General features: G+C 44.1%; 1 protein-coding gene across 1 annotated transcript; it reads left to right on the top strand.

Annotated features, from left to right (window-relative positions):
* LOC120993320 (solute carrier family 45 member 3-like) lies at positions 1-26,462 on the top strand. Its single transcript, XM_040421846.1, has 4 exons — positions 1-177; positions 12,792-13,604; positions 14,071-14,336; positions 26,067-26,462. Exons 1-4 carry the CDS (start codon positions 6-8, stop codon positions 26,460-26,462), a joined length of 1,647 nt encoding a protein of 548 aa, XP_040277780.1. The 5' UTR covers positions 1-5.

Here is a 26,462-nt window from a genome sequence, read left to right as displayed (position 1 = left end):
TGTCCATGATGCAGAAGGCGGGGATCCCCGAGGCCCTTCGCAGTCCTCGTGCACAGCTCCTACTGGTTAACTCTCTGACTTGTGGTCTTGAAGTTTGTCTAGCCGCAGGGATCACCTTTGTTCCACCTTTGCTTCTTGAAGCTGGAGTGGAGGAAAAATTCATGACCATGGTACTAGGTAGGTAAATCTGCAACCTGGTGAATTCAAGGTGTATCAGGCTGCTTTAGTTATCCATTATAATGGCGGGTGTCTAGTTAAAACGGAGATAAAATTCTTGCTAATGTGATCTCACTGGATCATAGCAAATCATAACTAGTTACGTGACTGAAATTACACGTCACCGCCTAAGCAAATCACTTCCTGTGCCGAGCTGTTAGATTTCATGTCGTGTAAGGCTAGATAAAACCAACATGATTGTGCCACCATAAAAAGAATAAATGTCAATGGAGGGACAATTAAGGCTACTTTCACACTCGTGTTTGGTGCGGATCCGTCATGGATCTGCACAGACAGATCAGTTCAGATAATACAACCGTCTGCATCCGTTCAGAACGGATCCGTTTGTATTATCTTTAACATAGCCAAGGCGGAGCCATCTTGAACACCATTGAAAGTCAATGGAGGACGGATCCGTTTTCTATTACATAGTAACATAGTACATAAGGCCAAAAAAAGACACTTGTCCATCCAGTTCGGCCTGTTATCCTGCAAGTTGATCCAGAGGAAGGCAAAAAAAAACCTGTGAGGTAGAAGCCAATTTTCCCCACTTTAGGGGAATTAAAAATTCCTTCCTGACTCCAATCAGGCAATCAGAATAACTCCCTGGATCAACGACCCCTCTCTAGTAGCTATAGCCTGTAATAGTATTACACTCCAGAAATACATCCAGGCCCCTCTTGAATTCCTTTATTGTACTCACCATCACCACCTCCTCAGGCAGAGAGTTCCATAGTCTCACTGCTCTTACCGTAAAGAATCCTCTTCTATGTTTGTGTACAAACCTTCTTTCCTCCAGACGCAGAGGATGTCCCCTCGTCACAGTCACAGTCCTTGGGATAAATAGATGATGGGATAGATCTCTGTACTGACCCCTGATATATTTATACATATTAATTAGATCTCACCTCAGTCGTCTTTTTTCTAAAGTGAATAACCCTATTGTGTCAGAGAAAACGGATCTGTCCCCATTGACTTACATTGTGTGTCAGAACGGATCCGTTTGGCTCAGTTTCGTCAGATGGACACCAAAACGCTGCAAGCAGCGTTCTGGTGTCCGCCTCCAAAGCGGAATGGAGGCAAACTGATGTATTCTCAGCGGATACTTTTCTATTCAGAATGCATTAGGGCAAAACTGATCCGTTTTGGACCACTTGTGAGAGCGCTGAACGGATCTTACAAACAGAAAGCCAAAACGCCAGTGTGAAAGTAGACTTACAACACAACATTTAGTAATAGACCAAAAATAAGGAAACAAACAAACAGCAGGTGGCGCTATACAGACACATTTTATTGAATAGCTCAGTGGCTATACTAAATTACATAAATGGCTGAATGGAATTATTCTTGAATTTTTTATGTGACCAGAAAGAGGATCTGTCACATCTCCTGACATGTCTGTTTTAGTAAATATTTATATTTCACATGAAATGACAATTCTGGAGCACTTATTCTTATAGCTCTATGTTGTGCCGTTCCTCTATTATTTCTGCTAGATGTTTCAGAATAAATTTACAATTGGATGTTACCAGTTGGAGGTGTATCCCTTCACAGTCTGTCCAGTTGGTGCCGGCAGTTGCAGACTGCGCAGGGACACACCTCTGATAAGGGGGTATGCTAATGCCTAGTTGTACATCTATCCATAAAGTTTTAATGGGAACAGTATTGGAAACGCACACTATAAAGTTATATGAAAAAATGCTCGAATTATTGCAAGTTATCACTAAAAGAGACATGTCAGACGAGGTGACAGACCCTCTTTAACCCCTTAATGCATAATCATGTATGTGATTAGCATTAAGGGATTGTATGGTGCGAGCTCACATGCTGAGTTTTCTTCATACATGACGGGGGCTGGTTTATAATGCAGCTGGCACCTGCCAGCAGTGACTGGAATCTGGGACCACGTCAATCTCAGTAATTTAAGCTCTCAGATGCTGCTGTCAATAGCGACGGCGGCATCTGTGGGGTTAGACTGTCCTCCCACCTGAGCCCCCACGGAATTCCAAATGGATGCCATGACAGCCTAGACCCTGTTGTGGCCAGAGGCACGGCTTCTCAGGGAGCCTTTCAGAATCCCATAGACTGGAATAATATTCAAATGCAGTCTATAAGACAAGTGATCAGAAGGTCTCATGTTGAAGTCCCCTTTAGAAAACTAAAAATTAAAAAATTAAATAAAAAAACACAAGAATATTGAAAATTCTAATCACTCACTTACCCAATTTTACACATAAATATAATAAAAAATAAACATAACAGGCATTGCCGTATCCGAAAACATCCAAACTATTACAATATCAAAATAATTTTTCTGTTTTTTGGTCACCTTGTTCAGTGATCAAAATACCTTGAAATGGTTCCAATAAAAACTACAGCTTATCCCAGAAAAAAAAACAAGCCCTCAATACAGCTCTGTAGACGTAAAACATAATAAAACCTATACAAATTTTGTGTCGCTGTAGCAGTACTAACCAACAAAATAAAGCCATGTCATTTTTAACGCATAGTGAACACTAATATCAAACCCCTAAATAACCTTTTTAAATTGTAACTGTAATTTTTTATTTTATTTGCTAGTTTATTAGATCTAGGCATGTATACCAGTGTTCCCTCTAAGCTGCGCGGGTGGGCGGCCGCGCAGCAATTATTGTGGCCCCGCTCACAATTTTATAATGCCCGCTCACTCAGCCTACAGCGCGCCGCTAAGTTCGCTAACGCTGCTGGCAAAATGCCAGCACTTGTCGTTAGACTCATCTGCGTGACGGCGCCGACGTCCTCCTCGTAGTCTTGTGCGGCTCAGCACAGTGGGGCGCCGCCTACCAGCTACCACATATTGCCGCACTACTTCTGCCTCCTCCTTCTTTTTGAAGGAAGAGGAGGACTGAGCAGCAGCAGGCAGTAAGGTGCAGTAGTGGCGGCGGCGCCGCCATCTTAGAGCCAGGCCAGAGGCACACGCTAGAGTGAGACTGAGTTTCTCTTATGGGCTACCTACAATAAGTAAAATCCTAGAAACCGTCATTGATTGCTGAACTGGTCTCTCCTGGTATTTCTAGAGTGTTAACTCGTGACAAGAAGTGGAGAACAGCGGGGGACAATAGTGGCACTAGTAGACTACTAGTGCCACTATTGTCCCCTGCTGTTCTCCACTTCTTGTCACGTGTTAACACTAGAAATACCAGGAGAGACCAGTTCAGCAATCAATGACGGTAGAATGTCAGTAGTAGGGGAGAACACTAAACAATCTTAGTTATTTTCAATCCTATAGGCTAGAGTGAGTGAAGTGAATGAGTCTCTCTCGCCTAGCTTGATAGTGATAAGTCCTTCATGTGGGCAGCAGGAGCTGTGTCTGTGTTACCTAAGAAAGCAATGAAAACAGCATGTACTGTATGGGAGGTTTTATCACAGCAGACTAGCCAATGCAAAACAAGGGAATGCTGGTTGGCGCCGCCATCTTAGAGAAGCTAGAGTGAGTCTCTCTGGAACAGCATTGCATTCCCTTCAGGTTTTGCATTGGCAATGTTGCTTGTCTCTGTAAAGGGGGACTGTTAATCACCAATATTTATGCGAATATTGCTAATTAATATTCATAAATGGGAGGAGCTGTCTATTGATAACTCCGCCCATTTATGCCTTTATATAATAACAATACCTTTGCTATACTTTACACTAATCACTACGCTAGCTGCATGCGCCTTACTAACTAACTATCGCCAATAACTACACGTTACACAGATAGTTACAAGTAACACAGTATTTATTACTTACAATACACAACGCACGCAATACACTAGCAATACAGCACTAAATATACAATCCTAAACTACACTACACATTCCCATATTCCACCCATAAACTAACTAGACAATTCACACATACAAGTAATAACAGCCCACCCCACCTGACTATTCACTGTCCCTACGGGGTACGACGAGGGTTAATGGTGGCCTTACAGGGGTGTAAACCGACCACAAACACAAAGGGTTAACAATGGGGATAATATCAGAACTGTACAGCAATGCAAGGGTAAATACCCTGCAAGTGTACAGTGAGGGGGGGGGTGTGTGTGGCAGGGTTTGAGCAGGGGTTACCACCAGGGGTTAATCAGGGTAGGGAAAGGGTTACACGGTGGCACTACAGGAGTGTATGTAGTTCACAGACACTAATACAGTAATAGGGGTGAGATACAGTGGGGGTCATCAGGGGGGTGTAACTGAACCACAAATACAATCAGGGGAACCAGTGGCACAGGATCAGGGGTACAAACAAGGATACAATAAGGCAAGGGTTTGGGGGATAACCAGTGGCACAGGATCAGGGGTACAAACAAGGATACAATAAGGCAAGGGTTTGGGGGATCAGGGTGTCCAGTAACACGGCAAGGGTAAATCAGGGCCCAGGGTACACATCAGGGGCAAGGGTAATAAGGCAGGGCCCAAGGGGCACATCAGGGACACAAATATAGGGGTTACAGGACCAGGGGTGTGGGTTAACCAGGGGAGAGATATAGCGGTCGGGGGTCAGGCGGATATACTTAATCCTTACAGCGTTAGTAGGCCTTTTCCAGGCGGTCATCATGGAGCTGCACTCTCCCATGTGTCTAGTCTGGTTGCAAGAGAGGGCACCTTCCGGTTTGGGTTATTATAGCCCCAAAACAGCCCCCTCCTCCTTCCTCAGGCATGTGACATCATAGTGTGCCTTCGTTTAGCCATGGGGCAGAAAACAGGTTTTTGATGTCTCTGGTTAGAAGGTCCCCTCACAAACGGTGCCAAAGAGTCTGATTGCTTTGGGCCTGAACAAAAGGGGACTAGATGCTAATCAGCTGTTATCCTACAGGCTATCAGTCTCTAAACAACTCTGTTGATAACAGTTGGAATTGCCTATATACATATATATATCCACAGATGCTTGGCACATCTATAAACACATACACATACAAAACCGGGGGTATGAATGGGCAGCAATAAGCCCACATACATACTGTCATGCTGACATAAGTGTATATACATAGACACGTGTGCAAATACATACACACATATCTATATATACACACACCCTCGCATATATCTGGGGCATCACATACAGGGGACATGCATATGTCCCCACTTGCCATACAGGGCCAATATATATACGGTCATACAGGAAATATATACTAACTATAAGGGGACACATATAAGGGGGCACATATATACTAATATAAGGGGGATTATAAGGGGGCACAGCTTCCAGGGACCACATATTTCCCACAGGGGCCACCATGAGCCCCTGGGCATCACCATGGGCAGACGTGCGCAGATGCTGGGCACATCTGCACACATCACCCCATGATGCGGTGGTTAATGTATGCATATATATACCATACATGCCCGCACGTGTTTGCAGGCATGCATGGATATATATGCATACGTCTCAACCCTTCCTCAACAATCCCCCTGTTGTCGGACTATAATACGACAATATCTTGGGGGAACGGGTTGAGATATATTTGCCCCCCTTCAACCCCATCTTTGGTGGAAGTTCAGGAAGAACTGTAGTGCACACTGATCTTTAGGTACTTAGACATCCCTCTTCCTCCGACCTGCCCTTCACCGTAACCTACTCCTCCGTCCACAGGATACACCGTCTTCTTCTTGACATCTTTAGGATACCACACACCCACAGTCTCTTTAACAGTCTTTTAGTGTCGGCCACCCCCACTTTGGAGTGACCACACCCCCACAGTCTCTCGGTAATCCTGCCGATCTTCAGGTATCTTCGCCCCCCCCCCCCCCCAATTCTGGAGCGGGTTCACCCTTACAGTCTTTAACTGGTCTTACTTTAACAGTCTCTTGGTGTCGGCCACCCCCACTTTGGAGTGACCACACCCCCACAGTCTCTCAGTAGTTTTGCCGATCTTCAGGTATGGCCCGCCTCCAAGGCATCTGGAGCGGGTTCACCCTCACAACCTCAGTCCCAACTTTCTTCTATCCAACGTCTGTTTCCATCTTGATGGGTGCGGTTCTCCCGTGGACAGATTAATAGGTCTTTACAAGGCAGGTCAGACTCTTAAGCGGTGATGTCATAGTACCTAAATTCTACTGCGGAGAACCCCTCTGCCACACTACACCTCCAGCCCTTCCCTTAAGAACCTCACCGTTCCAGGGTTCAAGGTGGCAAATGAATGATGCCTGTCCCTATCGTGACCTAACCTTATCCCCATTCACACAAAACACATGTCACATCCCTCCCAACACCACCAAAATCATTATATGTATGTGTACCCATAGAGACTCATGCAACCTGGCATATCTCTACACCTCCAAAGACACAGGTAGGTCGCAGACCCCTGTGTCAATGGGAAACGACTATAGGATGCAAATGTCTACAGCCAAATAATAACTCACCGCAGTGTGTTGGGCGAGTTTCCCTGAGTATAGGCTGTCACACATTTGCACCTAGAGTGTCCATGGGTATACAATCAACCGACAAACAAAATCAATAAATACAATGTGCTATGGGGTTTCGGGGTAGTACAAGTTATACGTCCCGAACCCTCATAGGAAACAAAGTGTGTCCATACAATATTTGGCTACAGGAACAATGTTTGAGTTATGTCCTGAGCCTCCTCCTCCGGATAGTTCTGTAAAGTTCTGTCTGGTTCTGGTGTATTTGGTCAATAAGTCCCTTGACCCTCCGATTACGATGACCAGAACCAGAAGAAGTTTCACTGGGTGAAACACGTGATAATAAGTTCTTCCACCCGAACGTCTCCCAAGTCTTCCTCCAGAGCCTTAAATAATGCTCCCGCTGGATTGTGGCACATTCTTCCATCTCTAGAACATCTCTAGAACACCTCTAGGCAGAGGTCGCTTAGTTGCCAAAATCCAGTGGGATCCTCTGGAGCCTCACAACAGTGTCAGAGGGAATAGCTGGCCTCTTCTGTGGCATCTCCTGGGTTTTTCTTCTGCTCCATATAAAATCACACCTATGGCAGAAGAAAACACCAGGCGCTCCCGGGGGAATTTCTCCCCTAACAGTGCAATTAAATGTGAAAATTCACAGCACCAATACTTTTGACCCATGGGTAGAGAAAGGTATTGGGCTGCCCTTTATCTCACAGGACCCCTCGTTATCCCAACACTGGTGTCTGAACACCCTACCTTCAGAGGAGCGTGTCCTCTGTTGCACATCCCTCTGCACCAACAGATAAGGATGGCCACCCTACTAGGTTAGGATAACTGGAGTACTGTGGACAAAGCACCATCTTGTCATTGATGGCACCGCATCCCTGTCCACTCATGTGTACCCAGGCTGATTTTCCCCTGTGATCCCGTCCTGTGGAGGCCCGCAGAACCAATGGCATAGGCATGCCCTGGCTCCCCAGGACCCCACAACACAAGAACACAGTCCACCCTCTGCTGCCAAACATTCCGCGTCCAAACCCTATCAGAGCTGTGCTACCTGCTCGGACTAGAATTAAGTGCGCAGCACAACATTACACCAATGTTGTCTGTCCGCCCCAGTCCCCAGCGCAACACAGCCCTACCGAAAACCTTGAGCAAAACAGTGTTATCCGTATCGATCTGAGACCCTGGTTGCCCAGAACAATATCACACCATCCTTTGTGTGCTGCATGGAGAAGGTCCTTATGCCTTCTCCCGACCAGCAGGATTTCCCGTGTGATATTATCTGCGAGCCTATACGTTCTCGATCCACAGTATAACACTGTTCCACTCCAAGGGGACACAGAATGAGACAAAGACAGCAGACGGGACTTACAACACTACATAAATCAGCATGGTAGAACACATCCGTAGACAAGGACTACCACCATCAACATCAAGAAAAACTTACAAACAGATAACAAAAACACACAACATGGACATACACAGGGAACAAACGGTGTAACAAATAGTACAGGGGTGTCAAATGTTGCCTAGCCTAGCTTGGCCACTCTGACCCCTCAGCAGCCGGTGATGCTGCCGAGAGGTAACCCCGTTATGGCCAAGCTGACTAGACCCCACTGCACAATTTGTTACCTGGCTGATACTGTTGGACACATTGCAATTACTTGCACAAGGGCAATTCCTTGCAATGTGTCCTTTGTTCCCACACCTGAAACACGTGACTTGGTTTCCTGTCCTGTGTGTTATGTTCCTATCTGTTTTGCAGTGTCTCGCTATGTGACCTAGGCCACCACATGCAAAACATCTGATGTTTGCTCTGCATGGCCCAGGTCCATCTACACTGCAGCCGTGCTCCCTTCTCCTGAATTGTCCCATCCTCAGGGACGCACTCTTCACCACAGTTCTTTTTCCCAAAGTCAGGGAAAAATCTCTGTTAGTCTGGACCGGCTTGACCTGATGATTAGACCGGTCACAGACTACTCTCCCCCCTTGTGGCCCTGCACAGGGCAACATTTTGGGAGATTCCGACCCTGGCTTTACGGAAAAAGAAAGGGCCGGCACCAACTTGGTGATAACCTGTTGCATGCCAGACATTAGCTGGGACCTTACAGCAACCTCAGCCTTCAATTTGGCTACCGTCACGTCAGTAGAGGCAGTTCGCTCCTTGAAGGCCTTGACCTCAGTATAAGACTCTGCAGCTCTACTAACTGTGACTCTATATTAGCCACCTGCGCATCTCGGTCAACAGTAGACTGCACATTCTCTGCCAGCTGCGCCTGCAATGCCGAAACCTGGTCCGAATTACTGGTACAGCATTGGCGGTGAATGGCCGGAGGAATTGTCTCCGTTGACTGAGACACCAGCGCCACTTCCTTTGGCTTACAGATGTTAGCCTCAAACGTATGAACGAGTTTGGCCAGCATCTGAAGCCGTTTGGTGGCCTTGTTCAACACCATCCGTTTGTTCACACAAAGCTTGTCATAACTGCAAGCCTGTGCCAACAAATCGGACCACAGCATTTCTGCTGACTTGTATGTGGTTGGGAGGATGGGGTTAAATGTGCTGTGTCTGCTAAAGTGTTGCAGTGTGGGGAAGTCCATACTCACCGTTTGCTGAGCGTCCATCTTCTCCCTCGCAATCACTTGAGCGATATTAATTCACAGATTATAGATTCTCTGCTAAAGATTTTGATCTGCGCTTGGTGCCGTAAGGAAGAGTCGCGTTACCTGTCCGAATTATCAGGTCCTAGACGCTCAGACCGCTGACCACGTCTCTCTTGCCTGACAATTCACAGGATGACCGACCTCTAACCCCAAAACCAAACACAGATTTCAAAATCTAAGCAGTGGGCCTGACTCGCCAATGTAAAGGGGGACTGTTAATCACCAATATTTATGCGAATATTGCTAATTAATATTCATAAATGGGAGGAGCTGTCTATTGATAACTCCGCCCATTTATGCCTTTATATAATAACAATACCTTTGCTATACTTTACACTAATCACTACGCTAGCTGCATGCACCTTACTAACTAACTATCGCCAATAACTACACGTTACACAGATAGTTACAAGTAACACAGTATTTATTACTTACAATACACAACGCACGCAATACACTAGCAATACAGCACTAAATATACAATCCTAAACTACACTACACATTCCCATATTCCACCCATAAACTAACCAGACAATTCACACATACAAGTAATAACAGCCCACCCCACCTGACTATTCACTGTCCCTACGGGGTACGACGAGGGTTAATGGTGGCCTTACAGGGGTGTAAACCGACCACAAACACAAAGGGTTAACAATGGGGATAATATCAGAACTGTACAGCAATGCAAGGGTAAATACCCTGCAAGTGTACAGGGGGGGGGGGGGGGGGTGTGGCAGGGTTTGAGCAGGGGTTACCACCAGGGGTTAATCAGGGTAGGGAAAGGGTTACACGGTGGCACTACAGGAGTGTATGTAGTCCACAGACACTAATACAGTAATAGGGGTGAGATACAGTGGGGGTCATCAGGGGGGTGTAACTGAACCACAAATACAATCAGGGGAACCAGTGGCACAGGATCAGGGGTACAAACAAGGATACAATAAGGCAAGGGTTTGGGGGATCAGGGTGTCCAGTAACACGGCAAGGGTAAATCAGGGCCCAGGGTACACATCAGGGGCAAGGGTAATAAGGCAGGGCCCAAGGTGCACATCAGGGACACAAATATAGGGGTTACAGGACCAGGGGTGTGGGTTAACCAGGGGAGAGATATAGCGGTCGGGGGTCAGGGGATATACTTAATCCTTCCAGCGTTAGTAGGCCTTTTCCAGGCGGTCATCATGGAGCTGCACTCTCCCATGTGTCTAGTCTGGTTGCAAGAGAGGGCACCTTCCGGTTTGGGTTATTATAGCCCCAAAACAGCCCCCTCCTCCTTCCTCAGGCATGTGACATCATAGTGTGCCTTCGTTTAGCCATGGGGCAGAAAACAGGTTTTTGATGTCTCTGGTTAGAAGGTCCCCTCACAAACGGTGCCAAAGAGTCTGATTGCTTTGGGCCTGAACAAAAGGGGACTAGATGCTAATCAGCTGTTATCCTACAGGCTATCAGTCTCTAAACAACTCTGTTGATAACAGTTGGAATTGCCTATATACATATATATATCCACAGATGCTTGGCACATCTATAAACACATACACATACAAAACCGGGGGTATGAATGGGCAGCAATAAGCCCACATACTGTCATGCTGACATAAGTGTATATACATAGACACGTGTGCAAATACATACACACATATCTATATATACACACACCCTCGCATATATCTGGGGCATCACATACAGGGGACATGCATATGTCCCCACTTGCCATACAGGGCCAATATATATACGGTCATACAGGAAATATATACTAACTATAAGGGGACACATATAAGGGGGCACATATATACTAATATAAGGGGGATTATAAGGGGGCACAGCTTCCAGGGACCACATATTTCCCACAGGGGCCACCATGAGCCCCTGGGGATCACCATGGGCAGACGTGCGCAGATGCTGGGCACATCTGCGCACATCACCCCATGATGCGGTGGTTAATGTATGCATATATATACCATACATGCCCGCACGTGTTTGCAGGCATGCATGGATATATATGCATACGTCTCAACCCTTCCTCAACAGTCTCAGCCAAGGAAAATGGGGGAAAAAGTAACATATATAACTATATACAACAGGAGATGCCTGGGTTATACCAGCATGTTCCATATCACTGTATACAAGAAGATGTATTACTTATACCAGCTGTACATATATAATTATATACCGGAGATGCCCAGGTTATACCAGCATGGTCCATATCACTGTATACAAGAAGATGTATTACTTATACCAGCTGTACATATATAATTATATACCGGAGATGCCCAGGTTATACCAGCATGTTCCATATCACTGTATACAAGAAGATGTATTACTTATACCAGCTGTACATATATAATTATATACAGGAGATACCCGAGTTATACCAGCGTGCTCCATATCACTATATACAAGAAGATGTATAACTTATACCAGCTGTACATATATAATTATATACAGGAGATGCCCAGGTTATACCAACATGGTCCATATCACTATATACAAGAAGATGTATAAGTTAGACGTCCTAGCCAGTGTCAGGTTAGCACTTAGCAAGGTCTTTCTTCACTCCGCAGGAGACATTTTGTGTGCGGTTCTGTCACACTGTCCGTCCACTCCAGTAACTGTTTTATCTTGTCTTACTTAGTAGGCTAGATTTATTGTTTTGCCAATATGTCGGCGATGATCTCTTGTTTGATTGTCCTATCGCCCACCTTTGACTAAGCATTGCCCATCTCTAAGCCGACCCCGCTCAGCAACTGCCAAAGCTTAGAGGGAACACTGATGTATACCCGAGTTAAGTCTGTCAATGATTGTCAAAAGATCTGTAATTACCTTGTAATAATAGCTTTCATTATTGTCCTCTGTCCCTTTCCACTGCTCCCTTAAGACAGTGCTATGGCTTGTCTGTCTCTGGCTGAGAAGACAGGAAGACGCAGGGGCGGTCCTTCACACTGCATGCCTGCATTAGGCTTCAGAGTAAGGAGGCGTGTCTCTCAGTAATCCAATCAGATTGGCTGGCAGGGAGCTGCTGGCTACAGCATGTGTGTATGGGAAGTGAGGGAAAGCAGTTTTGGCCTCAGAGAACTGGCAGAGGAGCCATCTTGAGAAGGTCCTCATATTGTAAATGTTTAAACAGCCGTAACTAAGGGAAAAACTCAAGGAAAACAGTGGTATGTGAAGAAACTAAAGATTGCTTTATGCATAATGCTGCTGCAGCAGTAACGTATGGAAAAAAAAAAAAATTTTAAATGAAAACATGAGTTACCTTTTAAATACTCTGGGGGAGAGTCATCAAAACTGGTGTAAAGGAAAACTGGCTTAGTTGCCCATAGCAACCAATAGGATTCCACCTTTCATTTTTCAGAGCTCATTTGGAATATGAAAGGTGGATTCTGATTGGTTGCTATGGGCAACAAGGACAGTTTTCCTTTACACCAGTTTTGATAAGTCTCCCTCTTTTTTATATAAGTGGGGTATGTAGTTTTTATGCTAGCAGTGTATATATTAAGTCTTGTTTCCTTAATGTCTCCACTTCTAGGTATCGGGCCCATTCTTGGTCTCTTAGTTGTACACCTAATCGGCTCTGCAAGTGACCATTGGAGCAGCAGATTTGGCCGTCGGCGGCCCTTCATCTGGCTTTTATGTTTTGGAGTAATACTGTCCCTCATTATCATTCCTTTTGCCAAACATTTAGCCAGCTTTGGAGGTCACCACTATGCCGGCATGGAGGTGTTCTTCCTTATATTGGGTGTTGGGCTGCTAGATTCCTGTGCACAGGTTTGTTTCACTCCTTTGGAAGCACTGCTCTCTGATCTCTTCCCTGAAGGAGAAGCCTGCAGAAAAGCCTTCTCAGTGTACGCCTTAACTGTTGGACTAGGAGCATGCATTGGATTCTTTTTGCCTTCTGTGGACTGGAGTGACAGCTGGCTGGCACACCAGTTAGGTGGCCAAGAACAGTGCCTTTTCACACTCCTACTTATTATATTTTGCGGATGCATCTTTGCTACATTCTTTGTTTCCGAAGAGGTCTGGATAAATGCTGGACACTCAGATATAGAACCAGCAGGCAAGGGATGGACTTGCACAAGGACATGTCACCTTTGGTCTCTACCACACAGGGTTTGGCGAATGGCCCTAGCGCTGCGAAGTATGTGTGCTCTGGTATCACGCTTCAGGACGTTTTGTTGCAGAGTTCCTGACGCTCTGTGCCGCTTGTTTATGGCCCAGCTGTGCTCATGGATGAGCCTTATGACCTTTTCTCTCTTTTACACTGACTTCATTGGGGAAGGACTTTATCATGGTGTGCCAATAGCAGAACCGGGGACGGAGGCTAGACTTCAGTATGATGCAGGTCAGTCATAGTACATATGTGATTAGGGCATCTGTCAGCAGATTTGTACCTATGAAACTGACCTGTTACATGGGCACTTGGCAGCAGAAGGCATCTGTGTTGGTTCCATGTTCATATGTGCCCACAGTGCTGAGAAAAATGATTACTATATGCAAAAATACCATCACAATGCATGGTCCTGTCAATCAAAGTGCAGAAGACGCAGCAGTTGCAGAGAGAGCAGAGTCTCAAGGAGTAACGGCAACGCCCCCATTGCTCCTAGAGGCTCATTTACATATATTAAAACATCATTTTTTGCAATGCGGGCACATATGAACATGAGACCAACACAGATGCCTTCAGCTGCCAAGTGCACATGCAACGGGTCAGCCAGTTTGGTACAGATCTTCTGACAGATGCCCGTTAATAGACAGTATGATGTCATATATTTCCTAAGCTTACATTTTGATTTTTCATTCTTCTCCAGGAGTCAGAATGGGAAGCTTGGGCCTCTTCCTTCAGTCTGCGACATCAATAGTGTTTTCGTTCTCCATGGATTACCTGGTGAAGACATTTGGAACGCGAATCGTCTACCTGTTTGCAGTTTCCTGCCTCCCGGTTGCTTCAATAATCACATGCTTTTCCCATAATATTACAGTGGTAATAGCATCCGCTGCTATGACAGGCATCCCATTTTCTGTACTGCAGATCCTGCCATACACTCTTACCTCACTTTATCATCATAACCGACAGGTAAGTCATCACATCGGTGAAGTCACCCATGTATAAAGCTCACACCTACATTTCATTGTATGCAGATACTGTATACCATGTTCTCCATCAGCTTTAGAAAAATGGAGCCAGTTTTCTCACAGAAATGGCACATATCAGTTGCTTTTCCAGATTCGCGATCTCTATACTCATTTCCATGATCTATCAAGTTACATTACAGCTGTTATTTTGTATCAGATAAGCAATGGCTACAACTTGTGTAAGAAACATTTTACTTTTCCACTGGGGTGCAAATCTAATTAGGTCAACCGAAAAATTAATTTTATCTGTATAGTTAAAATTTAGATTGCTATAAAGACGGTGTATTATTTATCAGATTTTTTGGAGATGGCATCTTGCTATAAACTTACAGCAGTTTTCCAAGACCCTCAAAAATTTAGGTAAAGGCAGAGAACAGAAGAAGCGTTACTCACCTCTCCAATCTCACGCTGCTCCAGTGCTCTCTAACAAATCTTTGTATCTTGCACTATAGCAATGATGTCCAGCAGTGGCATCCCCAAATACCCCTCCTGCCTGCTGCAGCCACTCGCTGGCCTCAGTGGGCACGTGGAGCAGTTGGACATGTCCATTACTGCAGAGAGAACGGCTTTGTTTCAGCGTTAAAGCGACCCTCGGGCTCAAAAACAATTCACGTTCCTCCTTCTTATTTTACTAGTCACAGGTCCGCTAATTCTTGGGCTCTTTTTCTGCCTTCCAAGATGGATGCACCACTTCTCAGACTACCTGATTCACGCTGTGCATTGGTAGCCCAAACCATTTCCTACTTTGTCCTGCCCTGCTCTTGGATTGGCGAGTACTGTTCATGTGAGTAGTGCTGGGTAGTCCGAGGGCAGCAGGAAGTTTCATGCCACGAAATTCACAGTACGCATCAGTCAGTCTGTGAACCTGTGCGGCCATCTTGGAACCTGGGAGTTGACCGATCTGCAGCTAAAAAGGATGAAAAGGAGGGCACCATGTTATATGCATTTACAGGGAGTGTTATAAATTTTTAATTACTTGGGGTTCTGGAAAACCCTTTTAAGAAACTTTGAAATGTAATCAGTTTGAGCTGGATGAAATTAGCGCTATTTCAATCAATTTTCATTTGATATTGGCAACATCAACTAGGAGGAATGCCTTCTTTAAATATCTGTGAATAAGAAGTGTAACAAACTTAAAAAAAAAAAAACTTTTGATGCATTATAGAGAGATATCAAAAGTTTTGATTTGTGGGAGTCAATCAATCTCCCACGATCTCCAGAACAAGGAAAGAGAAATGCGTAATGTTTAATTTACCTCTTGCTATGCTTTAATACAGAAACAATCTTGCTAAAGGCTAGAACTCACATGTTTAATAATAGTAACACCTATAAGCTAGAATAATATAAAATATAATTACAGGAAATAATGTAGATGGTATCAACTACCTGTAAATCCTATGGGAAACAATTTAAATCATACTTAAATAGGCACAGTACTTTCAATAGACTTTGCATAAATCAATAGTGCAAGCACATATAGGAAACTTTGTAATAATATTCCTGTTTTTCCACTTATCAGCCACTTATTCTTTTCCATTCCACTTCCTGTACTAATCATTGTTTCTCAATTGACAGCTTTGTCTTCACCTCACTGAGGGTTCAGGTTATATGCTGACTATAGAAGTCTATGGAGAGGGAGCGGTTAGGAGAATCGGTGAGCTTCTGGAGGGAGACAGAGGCACAGACAGTGTTTTTATCTCATCCCAGTGCTGGATCCATAACTACACCACTACAAGATCTCTGTATAATATCTTTCACGCTGATGCTGCTTATGAGGGTGGGCTACAGACAGATAATGGAGCAGAATTGTCTCTTCTCTCTGTGAAGTATATGGAAGACATCATAGCATCTAGTGTCCACTCCTGAAAAAATGCAGGATACAAGTCACATAATGCCCAAATTTATTAGCAGAAGAAAGCACTGTGGGGGAGATTTATCAAACTGGTGTAAAGTAGAACTGGCTTAGTTGCTCATAGTAACCAATCAAATTTTACCTTTTATTTTTCACAGCTCCTTTGGAAAATGAAAGGTGGAATCTGATTGGTTGCTATGGGCAACAAAGTTAGTTCTACTTTACACCAGTTATCTCCCCCTCTGTACTTTCTAATATGATTAAAGGATGATCCTTTAAAATAATCTCCTATCTTTAGTTGTGGGCTGTGGTCACATGACCATATCCATGCAGCTCTTTATTTCCTGTGATGGTATGTCCATGGAGTGTCAAAGCAGCAACAGGGGCAGTTATAGGGGAGTGTCTATGTAACTAGCGGGTGGGAGGAGCTATAAACTAGCTGGGCGGTGTTAGGGCAGGTGCTGGAGCTGTGGCAGAGAAAGGAGAAGTGCATCATGGATTTGGTTGGGGACATCAACAGGAAGTGCTACATACAGGATGTAACAAACCAGAGAGATTGGTTTATGTAGTGAAAACAGGTCAGGAGAGTCCCAATTGAAAATAAAACATGGGGAAAATGTACATGACATAAGCATATCTTTTAAAAACCATAGTAATCCCAGGAAAACACCCTTTTAGTGTTCATTATTTAATCCAGCCAGATGTTCACAATGTACAAACAAGTGCAACATTTCAGGCTATGAATTAGAGCCCTTTTTCAAGCTGAAGGAGCACAGTGCTTAGGAAGGGTCTAAGTAAATATTAAAGGAATTATCCAAGAGCAAGTCCCAGAGGGGCCGACCCATGGTGGAGATCATACTTACCTGGTCCCCACCACTAGGTCCAGAGTCTGATGCTCCCGGGCCGCATCTTCCTCTCCCTGCCACGCTGAAATCAACATGTGACTGCTACAGGCAATCACAGGCCACACCGGTGACCTGCTCCCCTTTCCTCACATGATCAGCGGTGAAGGTACATAGCAAAATAGCTTGAGATGCATATCAGAAAGTTAAGGTAAAATATGCCAAGTAGACCACATGATAACGTAAAAGAGCTGGAAGCACCAGTACATACATTTCAATAATTGAGCATGTGAGCCCAAGAGCATACACTGTGCCTGGTAACTGCAGATCTGTCCCATTTGCGCCTACAAACAACTGGTGGGTGTAGTCGCGGGAGAGAGACCCCAATCAATCTGATATTGATAACCTATCTTGAAGGGCATCTGTCAGCAGATCTGTACCTATGAAACTGTCTCACCTGTTGCATGTGTGCTTGGCAGCTGAAGGCATCTGTGTTGGTCCCATTTTCCTATGTGCCCGCACTGCTGATAAAAACTAAGGGGCACATTTATTAAGACCACTGTTTTAGATGCCTGTCGCCCCATAGTTGGCAGAGGATCTGCCGAAGTTATGAAAAGACACAGGCCTCTCCATAACTTCTGTGCATCCAGCGCTTCCGAGCTGTCTTACATTTAGAGCATTTTCTACGGCTAAAACAGGTGTAGAAAATAGTAAATGAGACGGGCCTACCAGAGCCCGTGCCATGACCACAATTTTAAAAACTATATAAAAAAAAATATAAAAACTGTGTAAAAAAAAAGGCATTTTTATCACCTTACATTGCAACACCAAGTGATCAAAAAGGCATATACTTCTCAAAATAGTACCAATCAAACCGTCACCTCATCCCGCATAAAATGAGAGCTTACTTAAGACAATCAGTCAAAAAAATTAAAAAGCTATGACTATGGATACACTAAAACATCATTATTTCGGTTTTAAAAATGCTATTATTGTGTAAAACTTAAATAAGAAAAAGTAGACATATTAGGTATTGCCACGTCCGTAACGATCTGCTCTATAAAAAAAAAAGTCACATGACCTAATCCCTCAGGTAAACGCTTTAAAGAGGACCTTTCACCGATCCTGACATTGTGAACTAAGTATCATGACATATACAGCGGCGCCCAGGAATCTCACTGCACTTACTATTATCCCTGAGCACCGCTCCGTTCTCCTGTTATGTCCTCCGGTATGTTCGGGGACTTGGTTATAGTAGGCGGAGTCTGCCCTTGTTCTGCTGGGCGTCTCCTTCTCCTAGGCTGTAGTGCTGGCCAATCGCAGCGCAGAGCTCACAGCCTGGGAGGTTTTTTCTCCCAGGCTGTGAGCTCTGCGATGCCATTGGCCAGCGCTACAGCCTAGGAGAAGGAGACGCCCAGCAGAACAAGGGCAGACTCCTCCTACTATAACCAAGTCCCCGAACATACCGGAGGACATAACGGGAGAACGGAGCGGCGCCCAGGGATAATAATAAGTGCAGTGAGATCCCTGGGCACCGCTGTATATGTCATGATACTTAGTTCACAATGTCAGGATCAGTGAAAGGTCCTCTTTAAAAATAAATAAATAAAAACTGCACTAACTGAACCAATTTTTTGGTCACCTTGCCCCATAAAGCGTAATAATGAATGATCAGAAAATCGTATGTACCCAAAAATGGTACCAATAAAAACGGCAAACTCTTCCTGCAAAAAACGAGCCCCTGCACAAGACTATCGGCAGAAAAATATAAATAAATAGGGCATTCAGAAAATGGAGATACAAAAACATAATTTTTGTTTTAAAAAATGCTTTATTATGTAAAACTGAAACAAACAAATATAGAAAGCAGACATATTTGATATCATTGCGTCCGTAACAACCTGCTCTATAAAAATAGCGCATGATCTAACCTGTCAGATGAACGTTGTTAAAAATAAAAAAGGTGCCAAAACATAAATTTTTTTGGTTACCTTGCCTCACAAAAAACATAATCTAGAGCAATTAAAAATCATATGTACCCAAAAATAGTACCAATAAAACTGGCACCTTATCCCATAGTTTCCAAAATGTGGTCACTTTTTTGAGTTTCTACTGTAGGGGTGAATCAGGGGGGTTTCAAATGGGACATGGCATCTAAAAACCAGTTCAGCTAAATCTGCCTTCCAAAAACCATATGGCATTCCTTTCCTTCTGCTCCCTGCCATGTGGCCATACAGCAGTTTACGACCACGTGTGGGGTGTTTCTGTAAAATCTGCCAAAAAAGTGAAATTCTGAAATTTCATCTTCATTTTCCATTAATTCTTGTGGAACACCTAAAGAGTTAACAACGTTTGTAAAATCAGTTTTGAATACCTTGAGGGGTGTAGTTTCTAAAATGGGGTCATCAATAATAAAGTCCTGAAAAAAACCTTTACAATACAACGCAACTGCAAAAAATTGTTAAAAATCTGGAAAATGCAGAAAAAACTAATATCAAATCTCACCAATTCTACACATCCGTTTGGTTACTTGTTTTGGTTTCAGGATCCACTCACATGGTTCTACATCAGTGCATCCCCGTTGATCAGCTATTTAAAGAGGCAGCAGTGCTGAGGTGAGTGATGCGGTCTCTTCCTAGCCCAGTGACATCAGGGTCATCGGTCACATGACCAAGGCGGAGTTCAGTCCCATTCAGGTGAATGGGCTTGAGCTGCAATACCAAGCACAGCCTATATACAACATACGACACTGTGCTAGGTAAACTGTGAGGAAGCCGCATCTCACTAAACCACAGTAGACTCTTAAAACAGCTGATCTGCAGGTAGTGCCTGGAGTTGGACCCCCAACCAATCAGACATTGATGACATGTCCTGAGGATAGTCCATGAATATCAAAATCCCAGATAACCCCTTTAAGGCCTCTTTCACACGGGCGTCATGGAATTGGTCCGGATAAGATGCGGGTGCGTCGCGGGAAAATTTTAATGCATTTTGCACTTCTTAATACAGTATGCTTAGTAAAATAGGGCTGGAGGGGTTAAAAAAATAATAATAATTTTTTTATCTCACCTTAATCCACTTGTTCGCGCAGCGCGGCTTCTCTTCTTTCTTCTTTCTTCAGGACCTGGGTAAAGGACCTTTGATGATATCACTGCGCTCATCACGGAGTCCATCACATGATCCATCACCATGTTTTTTTTTTGTTTTTTTTAACCCCTCCAGCCCTATTTTACTAAGCATTCTGTATTAAGAATGCTATTATTTTCCCTTATAACCATGTTATAAGGGAAAATAATAATGCTCGGGTCCCCATCCCGATCATCTCCTAGCAACCATGCGTGAAAATCGCACTGCATCCGCACTTGCTTGCGGATGCTTGCAATTTTCACGCAGCCCCATTCACTTCTATGGGGCCTGCGTTGCGTGAAAAACGCACAAAATAGAGCTTGCTGCGATTTTCACGAAACGCACAAGTGATCACCGTTCATGTGCACAGCCCCATAGAAATGAATGGGTCCGGATTTAGTGCGGGTGCAATGCGTTCACCTCACGCATTGCACCCGCGCGGAAATCTCGCCCGTGTGAAAGAGGCCTAAAGGATACATGTTGTTTCAGGTGACTATTCAGATTAATCTGTTGTGTGTGTGCAGAAGAAATAACACTATATCTGTCCATTGCACACCAGGGAGCAATAGCCTTAAACAATGGCTTTTATATATGCGTGTCTTGAATCCTGTCTTACCAACAGGTAAGTATACAACCATACTCTGCTTGTAACTTGCCTAAGTGTTCATTTATTAAACCAGCCAGATGTGCACAATGTACAAATATAACATATACAGGCAGCAAACACAATGTAATAATATCAGAATAAATAGCACATGCTGTGTGGAACCATATAAACAGGTCATGGATGCAAAAGTGAAAGCCATATTATATATGCAGAGACTGTGCAGTCGGAGACACAGTATGTGTATATGTAGTCAAATAGTAACAGTGTAGCTCTGTGGGAAGCATGTCACGTATGTCCACATGACTACATAAGACGGTCCGTTTTAACCTGAGGACGCAGATACAGTTGTATACAATGGTGAAGCATAGAGCCACAAGCTCTCTTCTCCACCATTCCCCAGCCTGTGCTCTTCTCAGGAGGCAAGTATGATGCAGTCATCAGTGTGCCTGCTGAGAAGGAGAGCAAAAGCCAGGGAACAATGTTCTCCATTTGTCAGGGGAACAGGGCTAGGTGAGTATTTTTTTTAATTATTTTATTAAAAGTTCAGGAACTTCACAATTGTGAGGGGGCACTAAAGGGGCAACCCTATTGTAACAGGGGCACTAAGAGGGGCATGACTGTGAGATGGTACTAAGGGGGTATAACTACTGTGAGGGGGCACTAAAGGGGTATAACTAATGTGAGGGGGTATTAAGGTGGCATAACTACTGTGAAGGGTCACTAAGAGGGCATGTGAGATGGAGAAACAGTCACCATTGTCTGAATACTGTGTATATGAATACTGATTCATTAGCACTGTCATTCTGTGTTTTGGCCACTAGATGCCACTGTTGCTTAACACAGCTAACATTGTGCAAGTATTTGAATATTCAATTGTAGGTGGAGACTCTCGGTCTGGAGAAGAAGCAGGAAGCAGAGCAGCAGACATCTTAGGAGAGAGGCAGAGGGGCTGGAGAACAGAATCCGGTCGCATCCGGGCGTCAGGAAAACCTGGAGTGGCCGGAGTTGCAGCTGAAGGAGGCTGATCACAGTCCAAGTCCCAGAGTCCGTCCGGAGAAAGAGGATCTGTCTGCATCCAGGTCTGGAGCGTTCTTCAGCGATCGGAGCTGCAGTTGAGTGACCTCACCATTTGTTCCAGAACCAGATTCTGTTCCGAAAAAAAAGCATCGATTTCAGGAAGCTGATGAGAACGGAGGAGCAAAGTTACAAACCCTGCAGAATCGTATGTTGTGGCAGGGACTTGTTCGGTCCGGAGCCGCCAGCAGTAACAGTACAGACCCGGGTCAGTAAATTCATGCACACACCTCATAAAAGTTTTGGCGCCTATAGACTGAGTTACGGGCTGTAGTTATCTAGTTAGGGCTTCTATCTTGTGTCAGGCCGAAAATGTTGTTATCATTCATCCCAGGAACTCCAGACAGTTTAATTTGTTTACCCAGGAGTGATTCTTAGGCACGTGCTACGTTATCAGTTAAGGGAAAGGGGGAAATTCTGTGTAATATTGCAAGATTGTAAGCTCTTGTGTTGCACCGCAGGCTAACCCGTCCTACTCACCTAAACAGTTATTCACATTTTCTTTAGGGTAATAACAGGTATGGCGAGGCAGAGTTAGCTCTGCTCGCAGTTGGTAAATTGCGCAAGTGTTTTCCAGCTACCATCGGAGGGCGCCGTGCTGTGCGACACAGGGGTCTCAGCCTCCGGGCTGAGTGTATGTAATCTAAACTTATGTTCACTGCATTTGGAGTTGTGTTTGATAATCCGTTACAGTAAAACGTCTGTTTTACAAAAGCTGGTGTCAGAGTTGCTTTCCTCGTTCGTGACTTCGCTGTATCCTGGGGAGCCCACCCCGGTACACGGCTTACAGGCATAACTAATGTGATGGGGTATTAAGGTGGCATAAATACTGTGAGGGGGCACTAAGGGGCCAACACTGCTAGAGGGATTACTAAGGGAGTACTCTATTGTGAAGGGGGCACTAAGGGGGAATAAATATTGTGTGGGGGCACTCAGATGGAATAACTACTGTGTGGGGGCAGTAAGTGTGAGAGCTACTGTGAGGGGGCACTAAAGGACCATGACTACTATGAAGGGGGCATTAAAGGGAAATAATTACTGTATCGGGCGTAAGGGGGAATAACTACTGTGTGGGGCATGAAGGGGGCATAACTTCTGTGTAGGGGAAGTAAAAGGTTTCCACTCATGAAATTTATCCACTGGTCCCACCAATGTGTTAAAACTGCCCTGTACCTAAGTTGCCATTTAACACTCAAAAGGATGGATCCTCTGCAAGGTGTCAGTCTAATGAACAATTAACTAGGGAGAGTGTAGAGCCGTGCAAGATACAGAGAAGGTGCTTTAGCAAACCATGTGCACACAACGTGGACTACAGGTCAGGAAGAGTAGTTAGTGTATATGGGCAGGAATTCCTAGTAAACACCTTAGTGGGAGGGGAGTTAGCGTGTTTGGCCAGCACCCTGCAAGTGAGCTCACCACAACACTAATCCATTTCTCCGTCATGAAGCTATTCAGTGGTTACGTCCACTGTGTAAGGGCCGTGCAGGAGTACGACCGCTCAACTCCGATTCCAGTGAATGAGAGCTGGGCTGCATTACGCCAGCGCCGGAAACAGAGATTTCTATCCGCTATATAGTTTTCAGCACTGACAGCTGCCAAACAGTAGAACGTTGGGGGTGTTGGACCTCCATCAATCACTTTTGCATGCATGACCGGTTTATATGTTCCCACACAGGATGTTATCTATTCTGATATAGCATTGCGTGATTGCTGCCTGTATGGTATACATGCTCTTATATTCCCTATTATTATTTAAATGTACTGCATGTAATGGTACTATGATGTAGTTGCAGTTTATCATACATATCTGTTATGCATCCTACGCTATGTTACGTACCTTCATCATATACTTTTGCATGCATACGTTAATGTTTACTATGTATACCATGTGTACACCTTCAGCTTAAAAAAAAGGCTCTAATTCGTAGCCCAAAATGTCTAATTGATTTGTACATTATGCACATCTGGCTGGTTTAATAAATGAAATCTTACGTATAGCGGTCTTCTATTAGAGTATGGTTGTATACTTACCTGTTGGTGAGACCGGATTCAAGACGCGCACCTATACAAGCCAGTGGTTGGGTTTTACCCTGGAATCCAATGGCCAGATTTAGTGTTAGTTCTTATATATACACATGACAGCTGTAAAAGGTGCCAGGTGCAGAAGAGCAGATATCATATACAGTATCTTCTGGTGGCATAGTTGTCTTCAGCTTTGCTGGTAGGGCAACCGTCATTTAACCCTTGAAAATCCTAATCAATCCGCTAGTGTAAAATATTGAGACAGTGGGTTGCCGCTTATTGTTAGGAGAGAGACCGTATTCTATACTCGATGCCCACCGATTGGGTAGGAACTTGGAGTCCCCAAGAACTCTCCTGATTAGAAGCAATGGTATGAGGCAGGAACTAATAAGAGTCGCAATTAACCGCCAAGCCCATTGGTACATGATGATTACTGCATCCATGTACCTTCATAGTAATAGAAAAGAGAGTCTTGCCATTACCGGTACCTTATTGGTAACAGTCTTTACTTTGCTTTACTCATTTCCTTCAGAAGTCCCCCGATTAGTCAGCCTACACTGTGTGGAAAAGGGACATACATAAATCGATTCCTGCATGGGTTAACCCTTCTCAGGGAGGTGTATCCATGACAAGGATTTTCTAAGTAGTAATAAAGAGTCAAACAACCTTGACTGCCCTGGCAGTACAGGGAAAGCAGCCGTATATGCTTGAAACTTATCTCCAGATCAAGTATTATACAATGCCACTGGACGTTGGGAAGACGATTCCCTTTTTTATTACTATTTTTGCATTATATATGTATCGGGAGGGTATCTGATATTTGTTTTTCTGCATTTGGCAATTTATTTTGCACTGTAGCATTGGTGGATACTTGTGATAAGTTTGAGCCTTTAAGAATAATGAGAAACTATTTTAAATGTTTTTTTTTAGGACTTTATTATTGATGACCTACAGTATGCTTAGGATAGGTCATCAATATCAGATCGGTGGGGGTCTCCCAGCACCCTCGCCCGTCAGTTGTTTGTAGGACCCACAAGTGAATGGGAGAGAGCGGCAGTAACCAGGCACAGTGTACAGAGCTGTGCTTAGTTCCGCCACACTGGAGCTCCTGCAAACATCTGACCAGTGGTGGTGGGTTTGACTCTCAGCATTGATGTCGATGATTTATCCTACGTTTAGGTCATCAGTGTTAATGTCTCAGAAAACCCATGTAATGATGAAATAAAGGTATGTTTGGAGATTACTCTACAATCTAAGTAATTAGTACAGAGTGATGGTGCTTATTGTGATACAGCATAATATTACATTGGTATACTGTCTTGTAAATTTTGACCAGCAAGTAATCGTCCCTTTACACAGGACGATATTACAACATATTGTCAGGAAGGAAGCGTTTCTTTCCCGACAATCTGCAGCTCACTGGTGGAGGAGACCGCATTTACATGCAGCGATTTCCTCCAGAGTATGGGGGGGAGGTATCTCTAACGCCATTGCTCTTCTCCATACTGACTTGTCGATTGTGTTTACACAGCACGATCCGCAGTTGGGAAACAAGGATTTTTGTGTTCACACAAACGATCCAATTACCCAATAAACAAGCGGGTAATCGGCGGTACATTTACACCGCCAGATCATCGCTAACAAGCATTACTATGAAAGCTCATTAGAGATGATCTATGCGATTCTCAGCCTGTGTATAGGGCCCTTAAGATACATGGAAATTTGTTTAGAAATCCTCTAGCTCTAATAGAATCGTTCCTGTTTTTGACGTTCACCTCCATTTATTCTCTTCTTGAATGTATTTCTCCATCTTCTTATCTCTCTTCATTTCCTGCCTTCTGAATGGTTATTCTTTTCTCCTATCCTGCTTACCTTGGAAGGCCATCTGCTCATGGACTACAGAAAAGGTTCCTTCTGTTCTGTAAGTTTTTCACCTCTTCCTCTGGAAGCTTATTTTGCTTACTGTAATATCTTCTTCTACACGTCACGTTATATAGAGTACATATTTGTGCCTATGGTTTTTTATATTATTGTGATATTTTGCTTCAATCATATGCTTTCCAGCCATGTTTTACTTTTTCTTGGTGCAAAAAATTATTGTAATGAAATAGTATTTTCCAGATATGAAAATGTTTATCTTTTCGACAGGTGTTTCTCCCAAAGTATAAGGACGTGGCTGAGGAGGAGATAAAGGAAAAAGAGCGAAAGCCTGGATTCATGGAAAATGCATCAAATAATAATAGTGTTGCAATGTTTTCCTCACACTCCCCATCTATGTGCATTGGTCCCTCCTGTGACAACTCTGTCATGGTTGGAGGACCTACTACTCCAAACAATAGGATATGCTTGGATATGGCTATACTAGACAGTTCCTGTCTTTTGTCTCAGGTGGTCCCATCCCTAGTTATGGGCTTCATCGTACACATGACACAGACGGTGACCGCCTACATTGCATCAGCTGCAGCTTTTGGTTTGATAGCTATATATTTCTCCAACAAAGTTGTCTTTGATAAACGTGATATAGTAAAGGTTACTCCTCTATAG

This window comes from Bufo bufo, chromosome 3, assembly GCF_905171765.1.
Source record: "Bufo bufo chromosome 3, aBufBuf1.1, whole genome shotgun sequence".
Lineage (NCBI taxonomy): Eukaryota > Metazoa > Chordata > Amphibia > Anura > Bufonidae > Bufo > Bufo bufo.
This window is presented reverse-complemented; position numbering and strand designations above follow the sequence as displayed.